General features: G+C 56.3%; 3 protein-coding genes across 3 annotated transcripts in view; 1 reads left to right on the top strand and 2 right to left on the bottom strand.

Moving 5' to 3' along the window:
- Positions 1 to 352: 352 nt before the first annotated feature.
- VOLCADRAFT_119967 (uncharacterized protein) lies at positions 353 to 11,370 on the bottom strand (the record flags this gene model as incomplete). The annotated part of the gene is made up of 12 exons (XM_002958405.1): positions 353 to 454; positions 817 to 2,211; positions 4,799 to 4,947; positions 5,838 to 6,158; positions 6,632 to 6,792; positions 7,420 to 7,523; positions 8,142 to 8,320; positions 8,785 to 8,936; positions 9,604 to 9,707; positions 9,840 to 9,889; positions 9,999 to 10,072; positions 11,294 to 11,370. 12 exons carry the CDS (start codon positions 11,368 to 11,370, stop codon positions 353 to 355), a joined length of 2,868 nt encoding a protein of 955 aa, XP_002958451.1.
- Positions 11,371 to 11,782: 412 nt separating this feature from the next.
- VOLCADRAFT_99720 (uncharacterized protein) lies at positions 11,783 to 16,880 on the top strand (the record flags this gene model as incomplete). The annotated part of the gene is made up of 5 exons (XM_002958427.1): positions 11,783 to 11,857; positions 12,128 to 12,304; positions 12,742 to 12,836; positions 13,086 to 14,464; positions 16,765 to 16,880. 5 exons carry the CDS (start codon positions 11,783 to 11,785, stop codon positions 16,878 to 16,880), a joined length of 1,842 nt encoding a protein of 613 aa, XP_002958473.1.
- Positions 16,881 to 18,939: 2,059 nt separating this feature from the next.
- Positions 18,940 to 19,738, bottom strand: part of VOLCADRAFT_69473 (uncharacterized protein) — a gene marked incomplete at both ends in the record, with an annotated part of 3,026 nt that continues 2,227 nt past the window's right edge. The window contains 2 exons of the mRNA XM_002958404.1: positions 18,940 to 19,095; positions 19,210 to 19,251. Coding sequence (XP_002958450.1) covers positions 18,940 to 19,095; positions 19,210 to 19,251 — 198 coding nt within the window. The remainder of the gene's footprint in view (positions 19,096 to 19,209; positions 19,252 to 19,738) is intronic.

Below are 19,738 nucleotides of genomic sequence, written 5' to 3'. Positions count from 1 at the left end.
CCACCCGACCAGGCATCCATGCATCCCCCGTATTAATGCATGCATGCATGCATGCCATGCCCGCAACCCTAGCCATCTCCCATTTCCAATGTCCAACGCCCGAACACTTCCCCTGGGACCTCACGCGCTGTGCGCAGCGATTGTCTCGTACTCCGGGGGGGGGCCAGGGGAAGCCCCAGCCAAGTCAACAAGCCGACAGGTGTATATATCCACCTGCAGCACTGGCCCCAGGACGAGCGCGACGTCAAAATTTTCATTTGCCAAGTGTTCCATCCCAGGGGGGGGATAAAGCTATATATCGCAGCGGACACCTGCACGGGGTTGTCGCTGTTGTCCCTCGTGCGCCGTCTGGTCAAACGGAGTTGCCCCCTAGGCCGCTCAGCCGTCTCAGGCAGCCCACCGTGGCCAAGTCGCCTCTGTCACAAGCCCTTCCGATGTGGCTTTCCCAGGGATCCTGCCGCACAGCAGTCAGGAATGGAACAAAAGTACACGTGCAAGCGAACGGCAGGCAGGTAGGCAGGGAATCTCAGGGTTTACAGCAGACGGCGCCAGATAAGTGCACATGCGGCAGACCTAATTCAACAGCTTGCAGCGGCGAAGATGCAACTTTTGTTGTTTTAGCAAAAACGAAACATCCTGGACAGGAATTTACCGCAGCAGGGCGTAATCCAAAAGACATACATTCACACACCATGCATGGAAAGCTTGTAATGAATACGTAACAGGCTGCTTGGGAGGTTTGCTTGCGTACCCACCCAACCCTCTTTTAAGGCCACATCTTCTCCGCAAACTAAGCGTCTTTGCATGTCGACTCACCCCAATGGGGCAGCCCCGAACATGCAGCCACTCCACAAGCGCCCCACTGCCGCCACGCACAGCCGCCGCAAAGGTCCTCTCATCCCATGGACATCCCCGCGACCGTAGCCACTCCAGGGTCTCCACGCTACCTGACTCCGCGGCTGCCTCAGCCAGCTCCAGACCCCTCTCCCCTCGAAAGGGCGCCGTCGCCTCCTCCTCCACCACGGCCGCCGTTGGCCCCTCACTTCCCTGCTGTCCCACCCCATCGCTGTTCCGATTCATCAGCAGCTGCAGGGTGCGCAGACGGCCCCGTGATGCAGCTGCTAAGGAGGCCGCGGGCTGAACCCGCCAGCCTAGCTCGATCAGCTCTGACACGACTTCAATCCTGCCTGCTATTGCGGCCAATTCGAGTACCCAGATCATACTCTCTGGCAGCCACGGCCTGCCGTCGCGCAGGCACCGCAGCAGCGGCAAGTTGGCCTCAAGCACGGCAGCGCGGACGAGGTTACCCATGGCGCTTGTGGCCGTGGGGACCTGTAGCAGCAGCTGCATGCGCTCTTTTATGCCGTCGTCTGTGTGGCAGCACCTCGCAAAAGCAAGCGCATTTAATTGCGAGGCGCAAGCCCTGCTGAAGCTGCAGTCCTGTGTCTGCACCAGCCATTGCACCTTGTCCCGCCAGTCCGGGGTGGGACTTGTCAGGGCTGCCAGCAACACGATCTCCCGACCGCCGGCACGCTGCTGCCAAGTCCTGGTGCTAAGGTGATGGCGGCCGCCGCGCGCGCCGCCGCCTCCCAGGGCGGCATCCGCGGCCGTGGCGGCCTGACCTAGGATAGTCTGGTGCAGCTGCTGGGCTGCTGCTAGGTTGAAGCCGTACACGGCAGCAGCGAGCACGTCGGTTGCAGTGGCTTGGAGCGGAAATGGACTTAAACCATCTGCCCGGTCTGCTGACGAACTTTCTCGCGCCGTTCCAAGATGCTGCTGCAGCAGCCAATGCGTAAGGCCTACGTGACCAGCCCGGGCGGCGTTAGGGGCCGCCATACAGCTGACAGGAATACCGTACGCCAGGAGCATTTCGCATAAGGCCCGCTGGCCGGAGCTGGCGGCGGCCGTCCAGGCGTGAAAGCCGACTAGCTGGTTGGGCGCTTCCTGGTTGTCGAGCTGCAGCAACCATTGCACCGTGGCCTTGTGGCCGCCGCGGGCGGCCTCTGCCGCACAGCTGATGACGTTGCTCGAATTGTTCAAGGACATTAATTCGGGATCCGACGCCGCGAGCCATTGGCACATGTTCAAATTGCCGCTGGAAGCAGCGGCGACGAAGACGCCTGGGCTAGGGCGGCAGCCGGCCGCTTTGAGCGCGACCTGCAGGTTGGCGAGGTTGCCGCTGGCGGCCGTCATGATGAGCAGCTCCTGTCGCTGCGAAAGTGGGTAAGGGTGGACAGAGTCGGGGCGGTTCCAGTGAGAGGCGAAGGCGTGTGGCGGTGCGGGCTGCGACAGCCGAGTCCTGCGGAAACTGTGAAGAGCTTCCGCGGACAACTTGTTGATCAGACGCGCGGTGCATGCAATCTCGTTGGGAGTTAAGAAGCTAGCAATGTTTAGAAGGAGGTCTGGGGTTAGGTCCTTCCAGACGCAGCGTGGTGTGGTGCCATCTGACGCCATCGGTCAACTTTAGAAAATTGGAGTGAAGGGAAAACGTCCAGCAATAGCAATTTAGCTTATGCATTTAAACATATTTGGCTGCGTATGAGTTCAGTACGCCCATGTACGCGTACTGTCGAGCTGACTGGTTTATATCACCGCCTCGGTGCGTACAGTACGGTGGCGTGTCAGTATGTGTCGACGCACGTCAGACTTAATGATTACTTTGTGACAAATCTTTCGTCACCAGGGCAAGCCATATCCGCCCATGAAGGGACGTGCCGACAGCTTTTAATAAGTTTCAATTTTGTTCCGTGTTTCGACCATGGCAAGTCGATCCTGGTAAGGTCATCAACAGCAGAAATGAACTATACTCTTTCGGAAACCGGTACATAGTTGTCGTTGATGTTACTGCGGGCAACCAAACTTCCACGCCTGAAAGCAAAGAAGTCGAGCCAAAGGGCACATCGCCTGACTTGTTTCCTTTAACATTTCTTACACAAACGTCGGGAAATGTTGGCAGCTGCTTAACCTCCTTTTCAAGAGTAGACTGCTCTTCTAACCAAGTCAAGCATGACACTGTAGCTGGGGCAACGTCCGCGTAAACGGAGCAGCTTAGCAGACGCCTGAGGACTGACCCAGGAGTCTATTTCCCTGCGCATACACATACCTGGTCGTGCTCCACTGTAACAACTACAACTCGTACACACAACATGACTGAATTGAACTCTTCGTCGCACGTCGTGACGTGGTGCCAAGATTCCTGTAATAGCGACGCAACGAATCCAATCTCCGAATTTAAAAGTGCAATCGTACTATACGCAAACTCTCGTTCCCCAAAAGCCGAACTTGCACCTTTGTTTGGGACCTATCATAATCTACAATGCGTCCACCTCCATTGCCGTGCCCTTGCGATGGCATTACCACACAAAAGCAGTCATCCACCCAGCACTGTCGAAGCACAGTCCGTCGCTGTCCATAGGGCTTCTGACATGTTTTACCCCTGCGGCCTATTAAGCCCCGTTAAGATCTCCCCCTTTGCTGAGACCTATCTACGATGCCCCCCCACTAGCCATTCGCCATAACAGTTAGCACCGTTTAGTATTCATTGATGTCAGAGGGTTAGGTCAAAATGGTATTAGGTGCCGGACAATCGACACACACGGCCATTTATCGAGTTGTTGTTGGCTTTTGGAGCCGCCTTCAGGGTTTCACAGCTCTGGGAGTTCCACGGAAAGGTTGGGATTCTGTTGGGGCACATCACCCCTTCTTGCGAATTGTGTCAGGCAATTTGTTATGTTCACGGGAGCCGTCACCGATGGACGATTAGCTATCACCTTTTTTTGCTTCTTTTTTTGGATTCTTTAAATTGGAGGACTTTTGAGGCTCAGGCCACTTTCAGTAATGGTTGTGGGTCCTGAGCCTTCCCTTTCGTCGCGCTTTTGGCTGTCTAGATGACTTGCGTTGTCTCATTTGGGTGGGAGTCTAGTGTGTTGATAGTCTCTGGTGCAGTGCACGGCCAGCTGGCCCGCTGGCTCTACTCTTCGTAAGTCTGGAGCCCACTGTAACAATCACACACATGTCCATGGGGTCCAGCCCAAGGGTGGGGCCTCACAAGACCAGAACGGAAGCTCCTTATTCTCAAGCGGACGCGTAACGCCAAGGCGTTAGCATTAGGGCCTAACTAAATAGAAATGGACTCTTAAAAGCCACGCCGAGCGAAATCCAAAAATTGTTACAGTCCGTCAATCTTCCTTTCGGCTGTGATGAGGGCGACGAGGAGGAGGAGGAGAAGGAGGTGGCGAAGGAGGACGTCGGCGGCGCACGGGAAGGACTCTGCCACGGTGCTTGCGGTACACCACGCCCCCCCAATCCACCTGCGGCTCCATTATACAATACAGATGGATTAAAGGGCAGCGAATTTCCAGGGGGGTTCCAGAAGAATACACACACACACATGCGCACACATACACACACAGGCAGCAGGACGGGGGAAAGAAAATGGATTGAGCAGGTGCAGGTGCGAGTGGGTCCTCATAGGTGTCCCAAAACTTCCCATGGGTGCGGAACGGGCATACGACGTCTCCGTACAATTCAGCAACACTTTACTAACTTGTATGCACACAGTGCGCACCGACCAAGGAAGTCCTCTTGGGTTTCGGGGCACACGGGGGACTTGTAGAAGAGCTGGGATGGAGCAGCGCAAATGCCCCCTACCCGCAACTTTTGGTCCTCCAACCAACACCTCCACTAAAAACCCCCCGCAGGGCTCGGACTGCGGAGATTAGTGTGTTTTCCCCATTTCCCTCCGGCCATTCACACACACACGCACACATGTATGCTACACACGGAGAGACCCACTCACCCAGGGGCTGATGTAGGTGTACAACATGATCAACGGCAGTACGGCATTGGACAGCAGCATAGCAGCCCACAGGCGCCCCCACCGAAACCAGGACAGCGGGATGGCCGGCGCGGCAGGGGACAGTTGCCTAAACAAGCCCAGGATCTCGGCTGCAACAGGGATAGAGGGGGAAGGTGGTTTGAGAAGTGGTGACAGGAATGGATCCAAGCCACCTGGAGCCTATGAAGGCGATGCCGCCTTGAAAAGACAATCAGGAAAGACAATCTGCATGCGTCGTGTGACATGTATGGAATCGTGGTATGGATTCGCTTGGGTGACAGTTGCCAGGCGAGAGGCGTGAGGTGAGAGGCAGCAGCTGAAGCGGCTCATCTCTTTTTCCAAAAGGGAGGAGCAACATGGAAGCTGAAAACTGCCTTTCGAGAGAAATCACGGCATAAATAAGAAGGTATGGCCACGGGGATTTTTGAGCCGTCCAGGGAAAGATCTTTATACATGCATACATGCACTTTTCTTGTCATTTGCTCGTCCCTATCGTATAGTGGTTAGTACATCACGTTGTGGCCGTGAAAACCCCGGCTCGAATCCGGGAAGGGACCTTCAAGGAGGAATACAACCTGACCTACACACAGCTGGCATGCATGAATATTTAGATTGGTGTTTGTGTAGAGTCTTCCGCCTTCCTACTCAACTAGCCTGCCTGGACAAGTGAGTGTTTTAGGCAGGTGGCTGGCAGAAGTTAAGGCCTGACTTCTGCTCCGGAGATTCCGGGTTCGAATCCGCCTTGTTGTGACGCCGTTGATCCGCTAGATTGGTTGGATGCCGGCGGTGAGTTGCTGAACCCAACGAATACATTGAAATGAAATCGGATGGGGTGAATGGATTAGGGTGCCCCTCTCGCAGGGGAGAGCAGGGAACTGCCTCGGGAAAGGGGGCCGCTGGTGAAGCTATACCACCCTGTAACAACATCATACACAAACACACTTCCCGCTTAATCTCCACGTCCCAATTTCCCGCATGACTCTCCCCTGCCCTCCCTCACCCCACGCGTACCTACCCGTCATGAACACCAGTGCCGAGTGCGCAGCTGCCCAACCCAGTACTACAGCCACCACACCAACCGGAAGCTGCAGCAACGGCTGTAGCAATGCCGCAGTGCCTTCACTAAATAACCCCCTGCTGCTGCTGCTGCTGCCGCAACCACTGCCGCTGAAGGCGACACTGCAGTAGCCGACCTCTGCGCCAGCGGCTTTTGCCATTGTGGGTTCGACGGGTGCTGTTGCCACCGTCGCCAGGCCGGTTGCCGCAGCAGCTACAACCGCGGCTGTCACGGCCACGGTTCGGTCGACCAGAGTGACGAGGGCTGCGATGTGCATGGCGGTATTCGCGGGCACCGGGGGTGTGTACGTGGGGGCAGGGCGGGTCGTAGGTCTGTGGTTGTTTGTGGGTTGCGGAGGGAACGAGCTGCTGGAGAAGAGAAGAGCTTCGTCGTGGGATATTTGGGAGAAGGGCAAGCCAGGATGTACATCCTGAACATGTGAAAGCGAAGACTTACAAAAATGGATTTATTTTTTCGTTAGCAGCAATCAACGGGCTACCGGGACCCAGATGTGCCGAGAATGCTAGCAGCTGTGGAGCCAGCTGTGTAGATCGCATAAAAAACCAGGAGAGATAAGAAACCAGGACGTAGAGAGACAGGATCAAGGAAATCTTTAGCGTGATGAACATGCAGGAAAAGAAGGACCTCCGGAAAACAAGCGGCAGGCAGCCAAACAGCCAGTCGACCCCACCACCGCAACCCACCGATACACAGCACATTAGCCAGCAATGACCTACCCGCCAGCGACGGCAGCACGAGTAGCCAGGACAGCACCGAGTGCAGCACCATCATGGTGTGGTTGGTTCTTCGGTTGTGGTCGTTGGTGTACGTGTCCAGGACGAACAACTGTCGATGGAGGTAGTTGAGCCATGCTGCCCAGCCCATCCGAGGATCCAACCTGGACGTAGGTGCACGGAAAGGGGGATCGGAGACCGACGGGGAGTGAGAGGGCGAAGTGATGATACATACGCTGACCGGGAAGGCAAACGCGGCGCAGGAAGGAGGACGGGAGGAAGGAAGGAAGGGAAATGGGGTTTTAGGGTTACATGTAACCCTAAGTGTAACTTTTAGGGTTACATGTAACCCTAAGTGTAACTTTTAGGGTTACAGGAAACCCTAAGTGTAACTTTTAGGGTTACAGGAAACCCTAAGTGTAACTTTTAGGGTTACATGTAACCCTAAGTGTAACTTTTAGGGTTACATGTAACCCTAAGTGTAACTTTTAGGGTTACAGGAAACCCACTTTTAAGTGGGTGAGGCCCGCGTCGGGGTTGAGTCCGGGGTATAGTGGGGTGACCTTGGGGGGGATGTGCGTCAAAACACGACACGCGACATGCACCCCGGCCGCGGCCTCTATCACCCTTTCATGCAATTCACATTCCATTCCAATGCGCACCTCCTCGGTACACACACGCTCCTCCTCGAGGTTTAGTAGTTCATGAGAGACACATATTCCGCAACTATCTCATCATCATCACCATCATCTTCTTATGGTCCTCAGCCCCCATGTACGCAACGCACTCACTTCTGCGGAAAGACAGCGAAAGGAGGTACACGAATGCCCAGCCGCCGTTCCGTACAGTACGACGCCAAGATGAGGTCGTCGGAGTAGCCGCCGTGGCGCCAAGCCTGTTAGCTTGGGACGAGGTTGTGTCGGCACGGGGGGGAGGGAAAGGGTTAATGGATGGAATGTACTCGCTAGTTCGCCACGTCATGTATGGGCTCCTTTCCCCGCTGGCTGTCTGGCCTCAACGAATTTCTCGCTACGTTAAAACCAACCTCAAGTGCACCAAGCGGAGCATCTCCGGCGGCAAGAAGTGGCATCTTTGTGCTGTCTCTAACTCCTTTTTTGCTCACGTCAGCCTTTAACAGCACTTTCCTTCCCCTGGAAATGCCGAGTTCTCACTCCGCACTGCTATCACCCCCTCGAGGACCACGACTCGCCCTCCGTCCCTCACGATCTCCCTCATGCCCGCCCCGAAAACAAATACCCATTAACCCCCCACCTCACTCCACACACTGACGGACGGACGTAGCTCAAAGACCCAGACGCCCCCACACGCCCACTCGACCCCCACCCTGCTTTCACCCCGTATATGCTTCTTTCAAACCTCTACTGTTTGTCCCCCATGGGTAGCCCGGGCTACTCCCGAACACACACACACACATCTTCACATAAACACACAACCACAGGCCCTCTCCTCACCCAACACACACACATACACACACAGACGCCCTCCTCCTCACCGCCAGCAGTTCCCCCGGGTCTTCCGGCAGCAGCTTCTCCGCCCTCAGCAGCATGCAGCCGCCCCACACGAAGGAGGTGTCCGGCGCCACACTGAAGGCGATGAGCAGCGGCAGGTGGTAGCACAGGGCGAGGTAGGTGGTGAAGGAGGACCCGGCGGGCGGGATGTCAAAGGGGTATCCTGTTTTGCAGCGGGTATCGGGGGGTATCGGCGGGGAAGGCCAGGGAAGGGAGGGGAGGATAAAACGAAAGGATGACGGGGGAACGGGGAGCAGAGGAGGAGGGAATCCTGGATCCAGGGACGGAGAGTGCGTTGTTGACTGCGGGCGGAATGAACCAGATCAGATCTGGAAAGGTCATCTGCGGGAAAGGGAGAGGAGGTTTGCGAGGAAAGGAGGAAAACACGTGCGAAGGAATACATACATAACACGTGTTCGTCATCCTCGAGGAAGGCAGAAAGGCAGGGAGGGAGGCGCGGGCTCGGGGCGGAAAAGAAATGCTTCGTGCGCCGTCATTACGCAGGTCCCGGTAGCCTTTCCTATCCACCCAACCGTACCCAACCGCCAACTACCCAACCACCGCGCACCCACACGTCCATCCCAATCTGCATGTGTGTCTCTCTCGCTCGCTCTTAATCCCACGCACCAGTCGCCATGAACACATGAGGCCGGCCCTCCAGCTCCGAAACCAGCTCCGCCAGGCTACCCGGGTGGAGCGCCACGTCATCATCCAGACACATAATATAACCGCCATCCCGGGCGACCCGCGGGTCGCATGACTCGATGCCAGCACACAGACTGGTGGTGGTGTTGGGCGGGAGAGGAACGGCGGGGGAAGGGTCCCACGGTGGGGAAGGGGGGGAAAGACGAACCACGTGAACGAGTGAAGCTGCTGCCAAGGAAAGAGTGTACAAGAAGCAGAACTGACCAGTAGGCGGTTTTAAAAAGGGCGACCTCGTGGAGGGGGAAAAGGAAAGGCCGGGCACGCGTGTATTTGCGTGTGCGTTCATGTGGCAAATGAGTGAGTGGGGAACAGACTTGGGAGGGAGCTGACTGAGCGAGCGAGAGCGGCCACCCACCTTTCACCCCTCGCTCCGCTTGTGTGTGCTTCCGCACCTCCTCCCCTTCCGCACCGCTCTCGCATACGGCAGCTGCGCCGGCAGCCTGTTCCACAGCCCCCACCCTCCTCATACAGCCCGCCGACACAGCCTATTCCCTTAAGACTCCATACAGCCCACATAGCCTTGTGGAGGGGGCCCCCTCCTCCCCTCCTTCCTCCCCTCCCTCCCCCCCTCCCTCCCCCCCTCCCGCCCTTTGCTCCTTGGCCCCTAGCCACACAGATTCCAGACGCTGCCAAACCTCTCAAGAGCTTTTCCCCCGACAACCTCCTCCTCCTCCCTCCAGCTGCGTCCGCCGCCAGTGACCCCTCCCCCCCCTCCCCAAACACCCACACGCACGCGCTCACTTGTGCACCTTCTGACTGCAGCTGCTGGCCAGTCCAGCCACCACCAGCCGCACATCACGGCCCTGAGCGGACCGGGATACGTTAGGAGCTCGCTCAGGGGCTGCCTCCAGTATGTGTCCAGATGTGGGTGGCGGGTGGGCGGATGGTTTCACTTGTCCAGGGCGGCTCCGTGAGGGCGGCTCCAGTGGAGTCCCTCCGCTGAAATATCTGGTGCACAGGAGCCTCAGTGGCCCCACCGCGGGGTCCTCCTCGGACTCCACCACGAAGACAAACTCTAGGGGACCGTCTGCGTGTGGCGGTCCGGTCGCCATCCAGGCATCAGGTCGTCTGCTTTTCGCATTTCTTCCCCCTCGTGCCCGCGTAGCACCTAGCTCAACCCCTAACTAAGTTCTCACCATACATAAGGCCCAGATGGCTCTCCCAGTTGTCCAGGGAGTGCGGCCGACAGCCTTTGACAGGCATTACCACGCTAACCGGGGGCAGGTGCGTACGTGTAGTCGGAGCATCAGCACCAGCACCCGCACCAGCACCAGCACCACCAGCATTGCCGTCATCATCGCCGTGGGTATCGCTGCTACTGGATTTGCTGTTGCTGTAGCCACAGTTGTGGCTATTGCCTGTAGCATTTCTGGTAGAGGCGGCAATGCTACAGCGAGTGGTGGTGCTGCGTCCCCTGGTGCCGGTGCCGGTGAGGCTGCTGTTCAAAGGGGGTTTGTCGCATGGTTTGGCGGCGGTGGCACGCCCCAGCCGCCGCAGACGCTCCCTCCGCCTGTTAATTCCGGACCAGGCCCATCCGGCTGCTAGGACCAGCCAGAGAAGAAGGGCTTGGTACTGTACATCACGGGGGAAGAGGCCGGGTGGGAAATTTACGAAACAGGTAGGGGAAAACAGTGGACCCACATCGGGGGAACGGACACGGGAGGCAGTAAGGGCTAAGAGGGGGGTTATGTGCTTATCAGCGCGGGATCGAGCTCGGAATGACTAAGCTGATTGAATGAAGGGTTGGTAGTTTAATATAGGGAATACCGTTAGTTGCGATCACGGAGGCTTCCTCGTTGGGGTTTTGCAACATTGAAGCGCGAAAATCCCCAGAGGCCCTGATGCCAATGCCTATCTTTATTACGTTTTTTTATTTTCTTGTGTGGGGGATGTGTCGGTTGTGTCCGGGTCAACTCCTATCCTTGCAAAGATGCCGACCTGAAAGTAAGCAAGTAAGCTCCTCATGTTTCTTCACACGAGTAAATCTGGTATACCGGAAAGCCCCACCATCGCCTCAGCACCTAGTTAAGAGGGTAGTGCACTCCTTGCTGCAGCAGCAGCGACCTAAGTTACGAAGAGTCACTGAGATATTATATACACAGCATGAGGTTATAGTATCCGTTATGCATCAATTATGCGTCGGATGAAAAACAATGAAATACTTGTTATGGCGTCGTCAACCTGTTACGGCAGGGAGTTATATCAGTTAGACAGAAGAGAGCTGGTTATCCGCTAATCGTGAGGCTTAGTTCTCCCGTTCAGAATAATCCTTAATTTCTCAACTCTTCAAATTGAGCTCCGTCAAAGCCCATTACTTTATCTTCAGCCCGCAGGGCAAAGGGGACAATGTACAATGGCATTGGTTTGCTTACGCCACGCGGCTCGGGCACAAGCGGGTATGTTCAAGGCAACAAGTTTAACATGAGAGGACCTCCTCAGGTTCGCACAGAACCCCCTAAAGATGGCGGCCCTAAGCACAAGCAGCCGAACCGGGAGATCTTGGACCATAAGAAAAAGCGTGAAGTGGAGCTTAAGGTGGAACAGGAGCGGGAACGGCTTGAGCAAGAGGGGTAAGCAGGAACGCGTTAAGGGGCTTCTCGTGGTTACAATCTAGAGCCCAAGCTTGCATTAATGGCAGAGTCTCCCGTGAGTTATCATGCGAATGGTGAAGTAAAGTTTGGCGTTTCCTGCTGACGCAGCGTTCACAGTGAAGCGGAAATTGAGGAGTTGCTTGGCTTGTTTCGAGAACAAGAGCTGGCCAAGATTTCGGCGGATGTGTCAGCGGCAAGGTAGTCCGTGTTTGGTGTTCTTGGCGTTATCCTTTCATGAACCGCTTGGTTACAAGTGATCTCCCTTGCTCCCTTGCAGTGCCAAACTGGTCGACGAGACGCATGCGATAGCACAGCGTAAGCTCGAGCAGATGTCAAAACTTAAGGCAGCCCTGGGTATGAAAGAGGACATCCGGGAGGGCGATGCGTTCAACAGGGAATTGCAGGTGTGTCGGATTCCTTTCCCACTAGCAGTTGAGCTTCAACGTAAAGGCCGGGCAAAGACTTTGCGACTCCGGACATGTAGCAGAAACAAATTTTATGGATAGGGTATGTACTCTTGTCGTGGCCGTCAACTCCCCCGTGGGGGACGTCTTGGTGTGGAACCCAACCCTAATTTGATTGCACAGCAGCATTTCACGTGGATACTTGCTCGGCACTCGTTTGATCATCACGTGCCCTGACCCCATGGCGCTGCTGTTAATGTCCGTGTTCAGGAGCAATTGAAGGCTCAGCGCATAGCCGAGCGCGAGGCGGCCCAGAAAGCCCGTGAGGAGGAGGCCAAGCGTCGGGCTAAGGAGGCGGAGCGGCGAGAGAAGGAGAGGGCTAAGGAGGCGAAGCGGCGGGAGAAGGAAGCCAAGCAGCGGGAGGAGGAGGCCAAGCAGCTTGCAAAGGTTAGGCTTGGGGCGTCTGCACATATTGGGGTTATCCAGAGTCTTGCATGCGTGGCTACCTAAGCTAGATGGACCTATTTAACAGCAAGGAGGGCAGGGAGAATTCGCAGACCGGGATAAAATTTGGCTGGGGGGCTGGGATAGTTACGCCCTGGTCCCAAGAAGTTCCAAAGAAGCGAGCCATATACTTTTCAGCAGTCTCAGTGCGCTGACTATCGACTTACAACTTACCGCCCTTGCACAGTGCCATGGTATGCGCAAGACTGTGGATTGCTGTGGTCAGCTCAGCATGCGCTAAGGGCCAGTCCCTACGGTCACTGGCGCATGGCGGCTTGGCATTGAGTTGTGCGACTTGCGAAAGCACCTTCTGCCACCTTCACCTGCCTCGGAACTAAACTCTCACTTAAGCTCCCATCCTTCATCATTTCTACCCGCAGGAGCGTGAGGCTGCTCGTTTAGCAGAAGAGGAGCGTCGACGCAACGCGTCTCCAGAAGCACGGCTGTATCGCAAATACGAAGCTGCACCCGAGAGGTACGACGGGACAGAGTGCAATCATGACCTGTTTGCTATGGCAATGGCGCATTGGACAGGGCACTGATGCGATGTGGCAGTCCATGCAGCGATGCGGTGATCACGGCAGAGGGTGTCACCCTTGAGATGGCGCAGTAGGCGTTCGTCGGCATATCCTCGTGCCAATGTGTGTTGTTCCGAAATAGCACGTTAACTTTGTGGTCTTGCTCTTGTCAACAGAAGAAATCTGTTTACTCCATCTGGCTACAGGTACGACCCGTATGCTGAGGAGCGCGGCCGCTATGTGGGTGAGCGAGGCCGTTACATAGATGAACGGAGATACGATTGGGACCGGGAGCAGCAGGAGCGTGGGCGGGGCGGACGCGATATGGGCCCACGGGACCAGCGGGAGCTTGGACGGGGTAGGCACTACATGGGATCGCAGCCGTCCCGTGCTTCTGCCGATGCCCGTGATGGCCCTCTGGAGCGGCCCCAACGCGATGGCCGTGGGGCTGCGACAGTGCGCGACGGCAAGCCCAGCCATCGACGTCGTTCCACGTCACCGTCGAGTAGCAGTAGCGGCAGTGACTCAGATTCCGGCTCTGAATCATCGGACACCAGCTCAGGATCCAGTAGCTCTAGCTCTGATTCCGATTCCGACTCTGACAGCGGCAGCAGCGGCAGTGATACGACATCTTCCTCGTCTGGCTCGGACGGAGCCCGCCATCGCAGAGGCGGAAATAAAGATGATGACAGGGCCAAATATGGCCAGGACAGGAAAGCACCGTCGCCAGAGGCACCGGAACCCAAGCGGCGACGTATCGAGGAGGGACCGCGTGAGACGGCAGCTCCAGCTGGGTCCCCAGGCCGCGGCGGGGCCGGTGGCAGTCGTAACCGTGGCGGTGACGGCGGGAGTGCAGCAGCTACGGCGCGTGGAGAAAGGCGCCAGGATGACGAGCGGGGCCCTAAGGGAACAGGAGAGGCGCCGGGACGCCCTCGTCGCCATCACGATGAGGACGACGGTGCGGATGGCGCAGATATGCGGAACGTTAAGCCGCGCCGCAGCGAGGAGGAGCCTGACCCGCGGCGTGGTGCAGTGGCAGCTACTGATGGCGACGGGTATGACGGCCGTGACACCAAAGGCCTGTCAGGGGAGCGCAATCGTCATGCGGAGCCTAAAGGCAGGCAGACCGAGCCGTTGGGACGGGATCGTGATCGTGGAGCTGCCGCACGCGAGGATCGCGAGCATGAGGACTTGGGCCGTGCCCGGCGGGAGGAGCGCAACCAACGTGATGAGGACGGCCGGCATGTCAGCAGGGGCGGAAACGCGGACAGGGATGGAGAGCGGCAGCGTGACACGGCCCGGGTTGGGCGAGACGGAGAACGGGAACGTCCTTACGGGGGCGAGCGAGAGCGGTCACGTGAGCAGGACCGAGATGCCGAGCGAGAGAGGGATTTGGAGCGCAGCGGTCGCCGGGGCGATGGCAATGAGAACGGGGGCGACAAGGACCATTACCTGAAGTCCGTGGACGGCATCGTGCAGGAGCGAGGAGGACGTGGCCGTGGTGGTCCCCGGGAGTACGATGGTAGACGCCGGGATGAGTACGACAGGGACAAGGGCAGGAGCGTTGAGGCTGGCGGTCGTCGGGGTGAGGGCCGGCCGGAGGAGGAAAGGGGTGGTCGCCGGAACGCGGAGGTCGATGACAGAGAGCGTAGGCGCAGCGGTTCCCGAGACGGTGCCCGCAGAACAGCGCTGCGTGATTCCCCACGTGCCCGCGGTGGGCGCGAGGATCATACCAATGGCCGCAGGCGGCGCAGCCCAAGCAGTGGCAGCACGTCGAGCAGCAGCAGCGGCAGCAGCAGCAGTGATGGCAGTAGTTCGAGCGGAACCAGTTCTGACAGTACTACTAGCAGCGGGTCGCGCTAGTTTCCGGCTATCTTTCCTGTATAGGTTGATTCGTTGTTTGATTATAGCAGCTTGGGCCTCACCCTTTTCTAAGTACTGCAGTGCCCGGGACTATATAACCATGTGGGTTGGGTGTCCGGGATAGGGCCTGGTTGAAGTGCGCTGATGCCGGTGTATGTGTGCGATACGGATATGCTACAGTTTGCGACGAGCCGAATGCACTGACCTCCCGGGCTATGCTTGGATAGCAATTATGGCGAGGTGGTGATTTGTTGCGGTCGTGTTCTGCGATGACGGTCAGTAGTGGCTGGGTTATTGGTCCATCATAAAAACTTCACCGGGACGTGGTTACATTTACGATGGTTGTAATCGAAACACATTTGTCCTTCCACAAACGACACGATACACACACTACCACAGAATTTCTACGGTTTCACATATCCCACACGTGGTCTCCCAAATATCTTCATCCTTTGCAGCAGATCGCTTCGGGCAGCTCCGCTGTCCTTGCTGACGGTATAAAAGTAGGGGATAGGTGAAGGACCCTACTTCTCCTCCTTCTTCAGGCCGAGGTTTGTTTGGAGCCAATCCCACGGCTGCATGGACGGGAACAACATGTGCGCGTCTCATCAAGTCAGAAACCAACCTCGTTTAAAGGAGAACGCTTCTCACCTGCACCATGTAAAGCGCGCCTACAACCGCGACACCGCCCCAAGCACCAACGCGGACAACTTGCTGAGCTGTGGGCCACCGTGCAGCGGGCATATACTGCGAGGACGAATAGAGCGAGCGGGCGAGTGTTCACCGTTTACGCAAACGCAAAGGGAAGATAGTTCTCTCGCACAGCAAACTTTCATCACAAATATTCCGCAATGCTAAACGAGGAACTGCAACCATTGCCTGGCATGACCAAGGAGTCACAATCACTGCCGGAGCAACTCGTGATGTTAGCGACTGCCAAGAGCAGCAGCAACAACGTACCCCATTAAAGACAGTCCACAGCCCAATCGGCATTTTTGTCCACTTGACCTAAACTGCCAAGGCTGAGAAGATTGTTGGCTAAATATGCCAACAAAGCCAGGCGGCGTTGCTGTCCGGCTATGCTAATGAAGGATTAAAATTTAAGATATGCCTGGAGGACCCTGAAGCAAACTGTGTGTATGCGCGGAACCGAATGCTGCTGTCGTGCACAACGACCATTGACAAGATGTACAAAGGGATGATTTTTGTTGTTTAACTCAATGCTGACTCCATCTTATACTATGATCAGTGTATGAAATTGCTGGAGAGCGCGTTTTTTTTGCAGGACAGCAACATCTCCCCTTCGTCTTTCGCCAGACTGCCCTCTGCCGCAGGATGGCAAATGGCTTTCAGGATCAGGGAACTTCCACAAGGACCCCGTAGGAATCCTTTTTTCCTTCCACTGGGGACCTTGGTATGGCTTGATTGTTGCTCGCCTGGCATATTTTTGCCCAAAGCGCTGGGCGAACGGCTTCCCCCTTCTATCCTGCTGGCAACCCTTCCGGCACCGACGTCCAGACGGCTTGGTTGTGAGCGGGAGCGGCTATGCAGCGAGCCACGGTGCCAGCTTTTAGTCAAACCGCAGCAAATTGGCTTCCGAAAGTTTGGCTTGGCATGCCGCGCAGGTATAAGAAGTAAAGGCTTAGTCGTCTGGGTCCATAATTTCAAGTTAAAAGTTTCGGGCACATGTTGGAACATTACCGGTAGCCCACGGCCCCCTAACCAGAGGCCTATGCTACCCCCAAAAGCCTCTGCTTCTATAATACTCAACTACTACTAACTAATACCTTGTGTTAGTAGTAATGTTACCCTTAGCCGTCCTGCACAGAGGATTGAACAACCTCGCATCTCACTCAGAATCCACACCGTCCCATCCGTAGTTCAAAGATGCTGTCACTCATATGTGCTGCCTTGTGTGAAGTCCAATATGAAGTAAGCACCAAATCCCGCAAGCCATTTGCCCGTATGAAACTCTTCTGCCCTCTCCTAACCCTTCTGCCCCCCTCCTCCCTCAACCCTCAGGCACCCCTCACCTCTCACTAATCCCCTCTTCCACCCACCCCACCTCACCCTGCACCCGGCTCACCTTTAATACCCCATTCCTAGCCCTCATCCTGCAGCTGTCACGATCACTCTGAACCCTCGCCTCTCATCACCATTACACCTCACTACACATGACAGCTATCACCTCGTGCCTCTTATCCCTTCCCTCATCATCATCATCCATCCAAACTCATTCATGCACCCCCGAGCTGCATGCGTCCCCAATAATAAATACACACCCACCCACCCACCCAGCCCCGCATCCAGCCACCCAGCAGCCACCCTCCCAGCCAGCAACCTGGCGAGCATGCCAGCAAAGACAGTTAGCCATCCACCCATCTCCTTACGCAGCCACCCAGCCAGCCAGCTAGCCATGCAGCCAGCTAGCCAGCCAGCCTAACCCAACTAGTCACCTCATCTCCAACAGCCAACCTGCTTGCACCTAGTCATGCCGCCCCGTGATAGGTTGGGTTACAAAATGTACGTGTGAATCCCGCAATTACGGTACGACGACAGCAGTTGACATGTACATGAGCTACCATGGATGCACGCGGCTTTTAACCAACTTCTAACCAGCCCTTCTGCCTGCAAATTTAAAACAATTGGCTCAAATCCGCAGGCTTGGAAGGCATGACGGGGGGTTTGCTGTTGCTGTGCCAATGAAGAACTCAAGCGATGCCACTGATGGCCACTTCCTGGGAATGCACCCTTGCGGTGCTTGTTGTTCCCAGACACAGGAAGACGTCACCAGCTCTCAGACATAGATGGTTTTGCAGCACCACTGGGAATAGCGCGCTGCTGATTCGCCTGGCCCGGTAATCTATCCACCACCTGACAGCAGCTGCTACACCCCCGGGTGAGGAGACGATGAAGGCCAGATCCGTGAGGGGCACAATAGCAATGAAGTCAATATGTCCCAATGGAAGTTCACACCGCCATCCTGGCTCACCACCAGGCACACTGGCCATGGGGTTGTTCCCAAAAATTATCGGGCTGTGATGAACTTCCTTGGGGATGGCTACCAGTGTCCCAATTTTTAAAATTGGAGCCAAGGTTTTTGTAGCTTAGGGTGCGATAACATTTGTCCTTTTTGGTGTGTCGCTTATCGATCCTGACCCAAGCGGCTGGGGGAGATACGCCCTCACAGATCGCAAATACCCCCTTGAAAACCCAACACAGTGCTGCCAAACTCCCCACCTTCCAGTGCCTTCCACCGCTCGTTTTCGCTTCCTGAGGGAGGTTTATTTCGCGCGTGGGTAATATATCGCTCAAAAAAAACAAAACACTGATGGGTACAGGGGCTCAAACTTTATGCGTAGTAGTACTTTGTGGTCTACTTGCACGCGGCGCTTCAACTTTTAGTTTTAGTGTAGAGGCAGACTTAAAATCTTTACTCCTAAGTGCTGTGGTTTCAGGAGTGGCTTTATTTTGGTTTCGCGCGATGTAGCAAGGAGTTGGTTCTTAGAAGTGATCGGACAAGAAACATTTTGAATTTTACTTCTGGGTGTAGCTACCTCACTCAGCAAGGCAGAGGCCATCGCTGCTGCCCTGCCCGCCGCATCCAAAGCAGCATGTGCCCCGGAGGACTTCCTCCGTACCGCCTGATCAACGGGTATTGCCAAGAAGATACTGCTCCGCCGCGCCAAGCACGTCAGGTCTAAAACGTTTTGCAAAGCGATTCGTTCTGGTGGTCTGGTCAGCTATGCCCTGCCCCACACTAGAGAGGTCGAAAAGAAGTGTTCCCAAGATGAAGATGTAGCTCAGCCGACTGCAGCAGCTGAGAAAAAGGCCACGCACGCCAAGTCACACAAATCACTGTCCAAAATCACATTTCCTCTTGTTTCAGGAACTGCAGGTATTTCTGTCGCCGGTGTAACCGTCACCTCTGTGTCGAACATCTCCTGCTACGGGCATTCCCCCATGATCCCCCTCCCCTACTTTCCCACCCCCCCCATTGATACGGCCCAGCCGCCATATCACCTCCCAGGCACGTACGGCAACTGAAGCTGGGAAGCTGGGGAGCGGGTGGCCTGGCCCGCCAAATAGCCCTAGCCCCAACCCCAAGCTGCCGCCTCTTCACCACAGACACCAGCCAACTCCACCTCCACCACACCACCCCTCAAACCCGTTCTCCCACACCTCCCCTCAACCCCCTTACACAGCTGCGGCCATCAACTGAGCATCGCGACAACCCCTCTCCACCGCCTCCACCCACCCCTCCATCCCCGGCGAATCTGGGTAGTACACGTTCTCCGTAATCCCCGCGGAGGCACAGGCCTTGGCGGACGTGGAGCCGATGCAGGCGTTGATCTGATGTGGCGCGGTGTGGTTTCGGAGCGGAGGTCAAAAAGGGGGGGAGAGGGGTAGTAGTTGGGTGTAAATAGAAAGGATGATGCACGGTTAGGGGTGCGGAAGTGTATGGACGAAGTGTGTGGAAAACATATCCGTCTGCCGGCGCAGGGGGCCCTTGTGCGTTGTGTGTATGGTGTTGAAGGGGTGGAGTGCGGAGACTCTGCGAGGTGGTTTTTGGAGAACCATCCCCCCACTCGACTGGACTGTTCACACTGCGGCGGCTCTACCCCCACATAGAAGTAGACCCCGGTGTCGGCTGTCCCATTTTTAACACAACCCTTCCTTAAAACACAGCAGTAGAACGTGGGGGATTTTCCCACCTGACCTTCCCCTTCCCCTCCCCCACCCCCTGCCCACCATAACCAACCCGCCACTATCACGCCACCGGGCTGGCGGTACGTCACCCCAGCACCACCCAACCCCGGATACCCTCAGCCCCACGTCCTCCCTGCTCTCATCACCATCACCACCATCACCACCACTATCACCATCATTACCACCACCACCACCACCATCGCCACCACCATCACCACCACCACCACCACCATCATCACCACCACCACCACCATCATCACCACGACCACCATCATCACCACCAGCA

This window comes from Volvox carteri, assembly GCF_000143455.1.
Source record: "Volvox carteri f. nagariensis unplaced genomic scaffold VOLCAscaffold_94, whole genome shotgun sequence".
In the NCBI taxonomy this organism is placed as follows: Eukaryota; Viridiplantae; Chlorophyta; class Chlorophyceae; order Chlamydomonadales; family Volvocaceae; genus Volvox; species Volvox carteri.
This window is presented reverse-complemented; position numbering and strand designations above follow the sequence as displayed.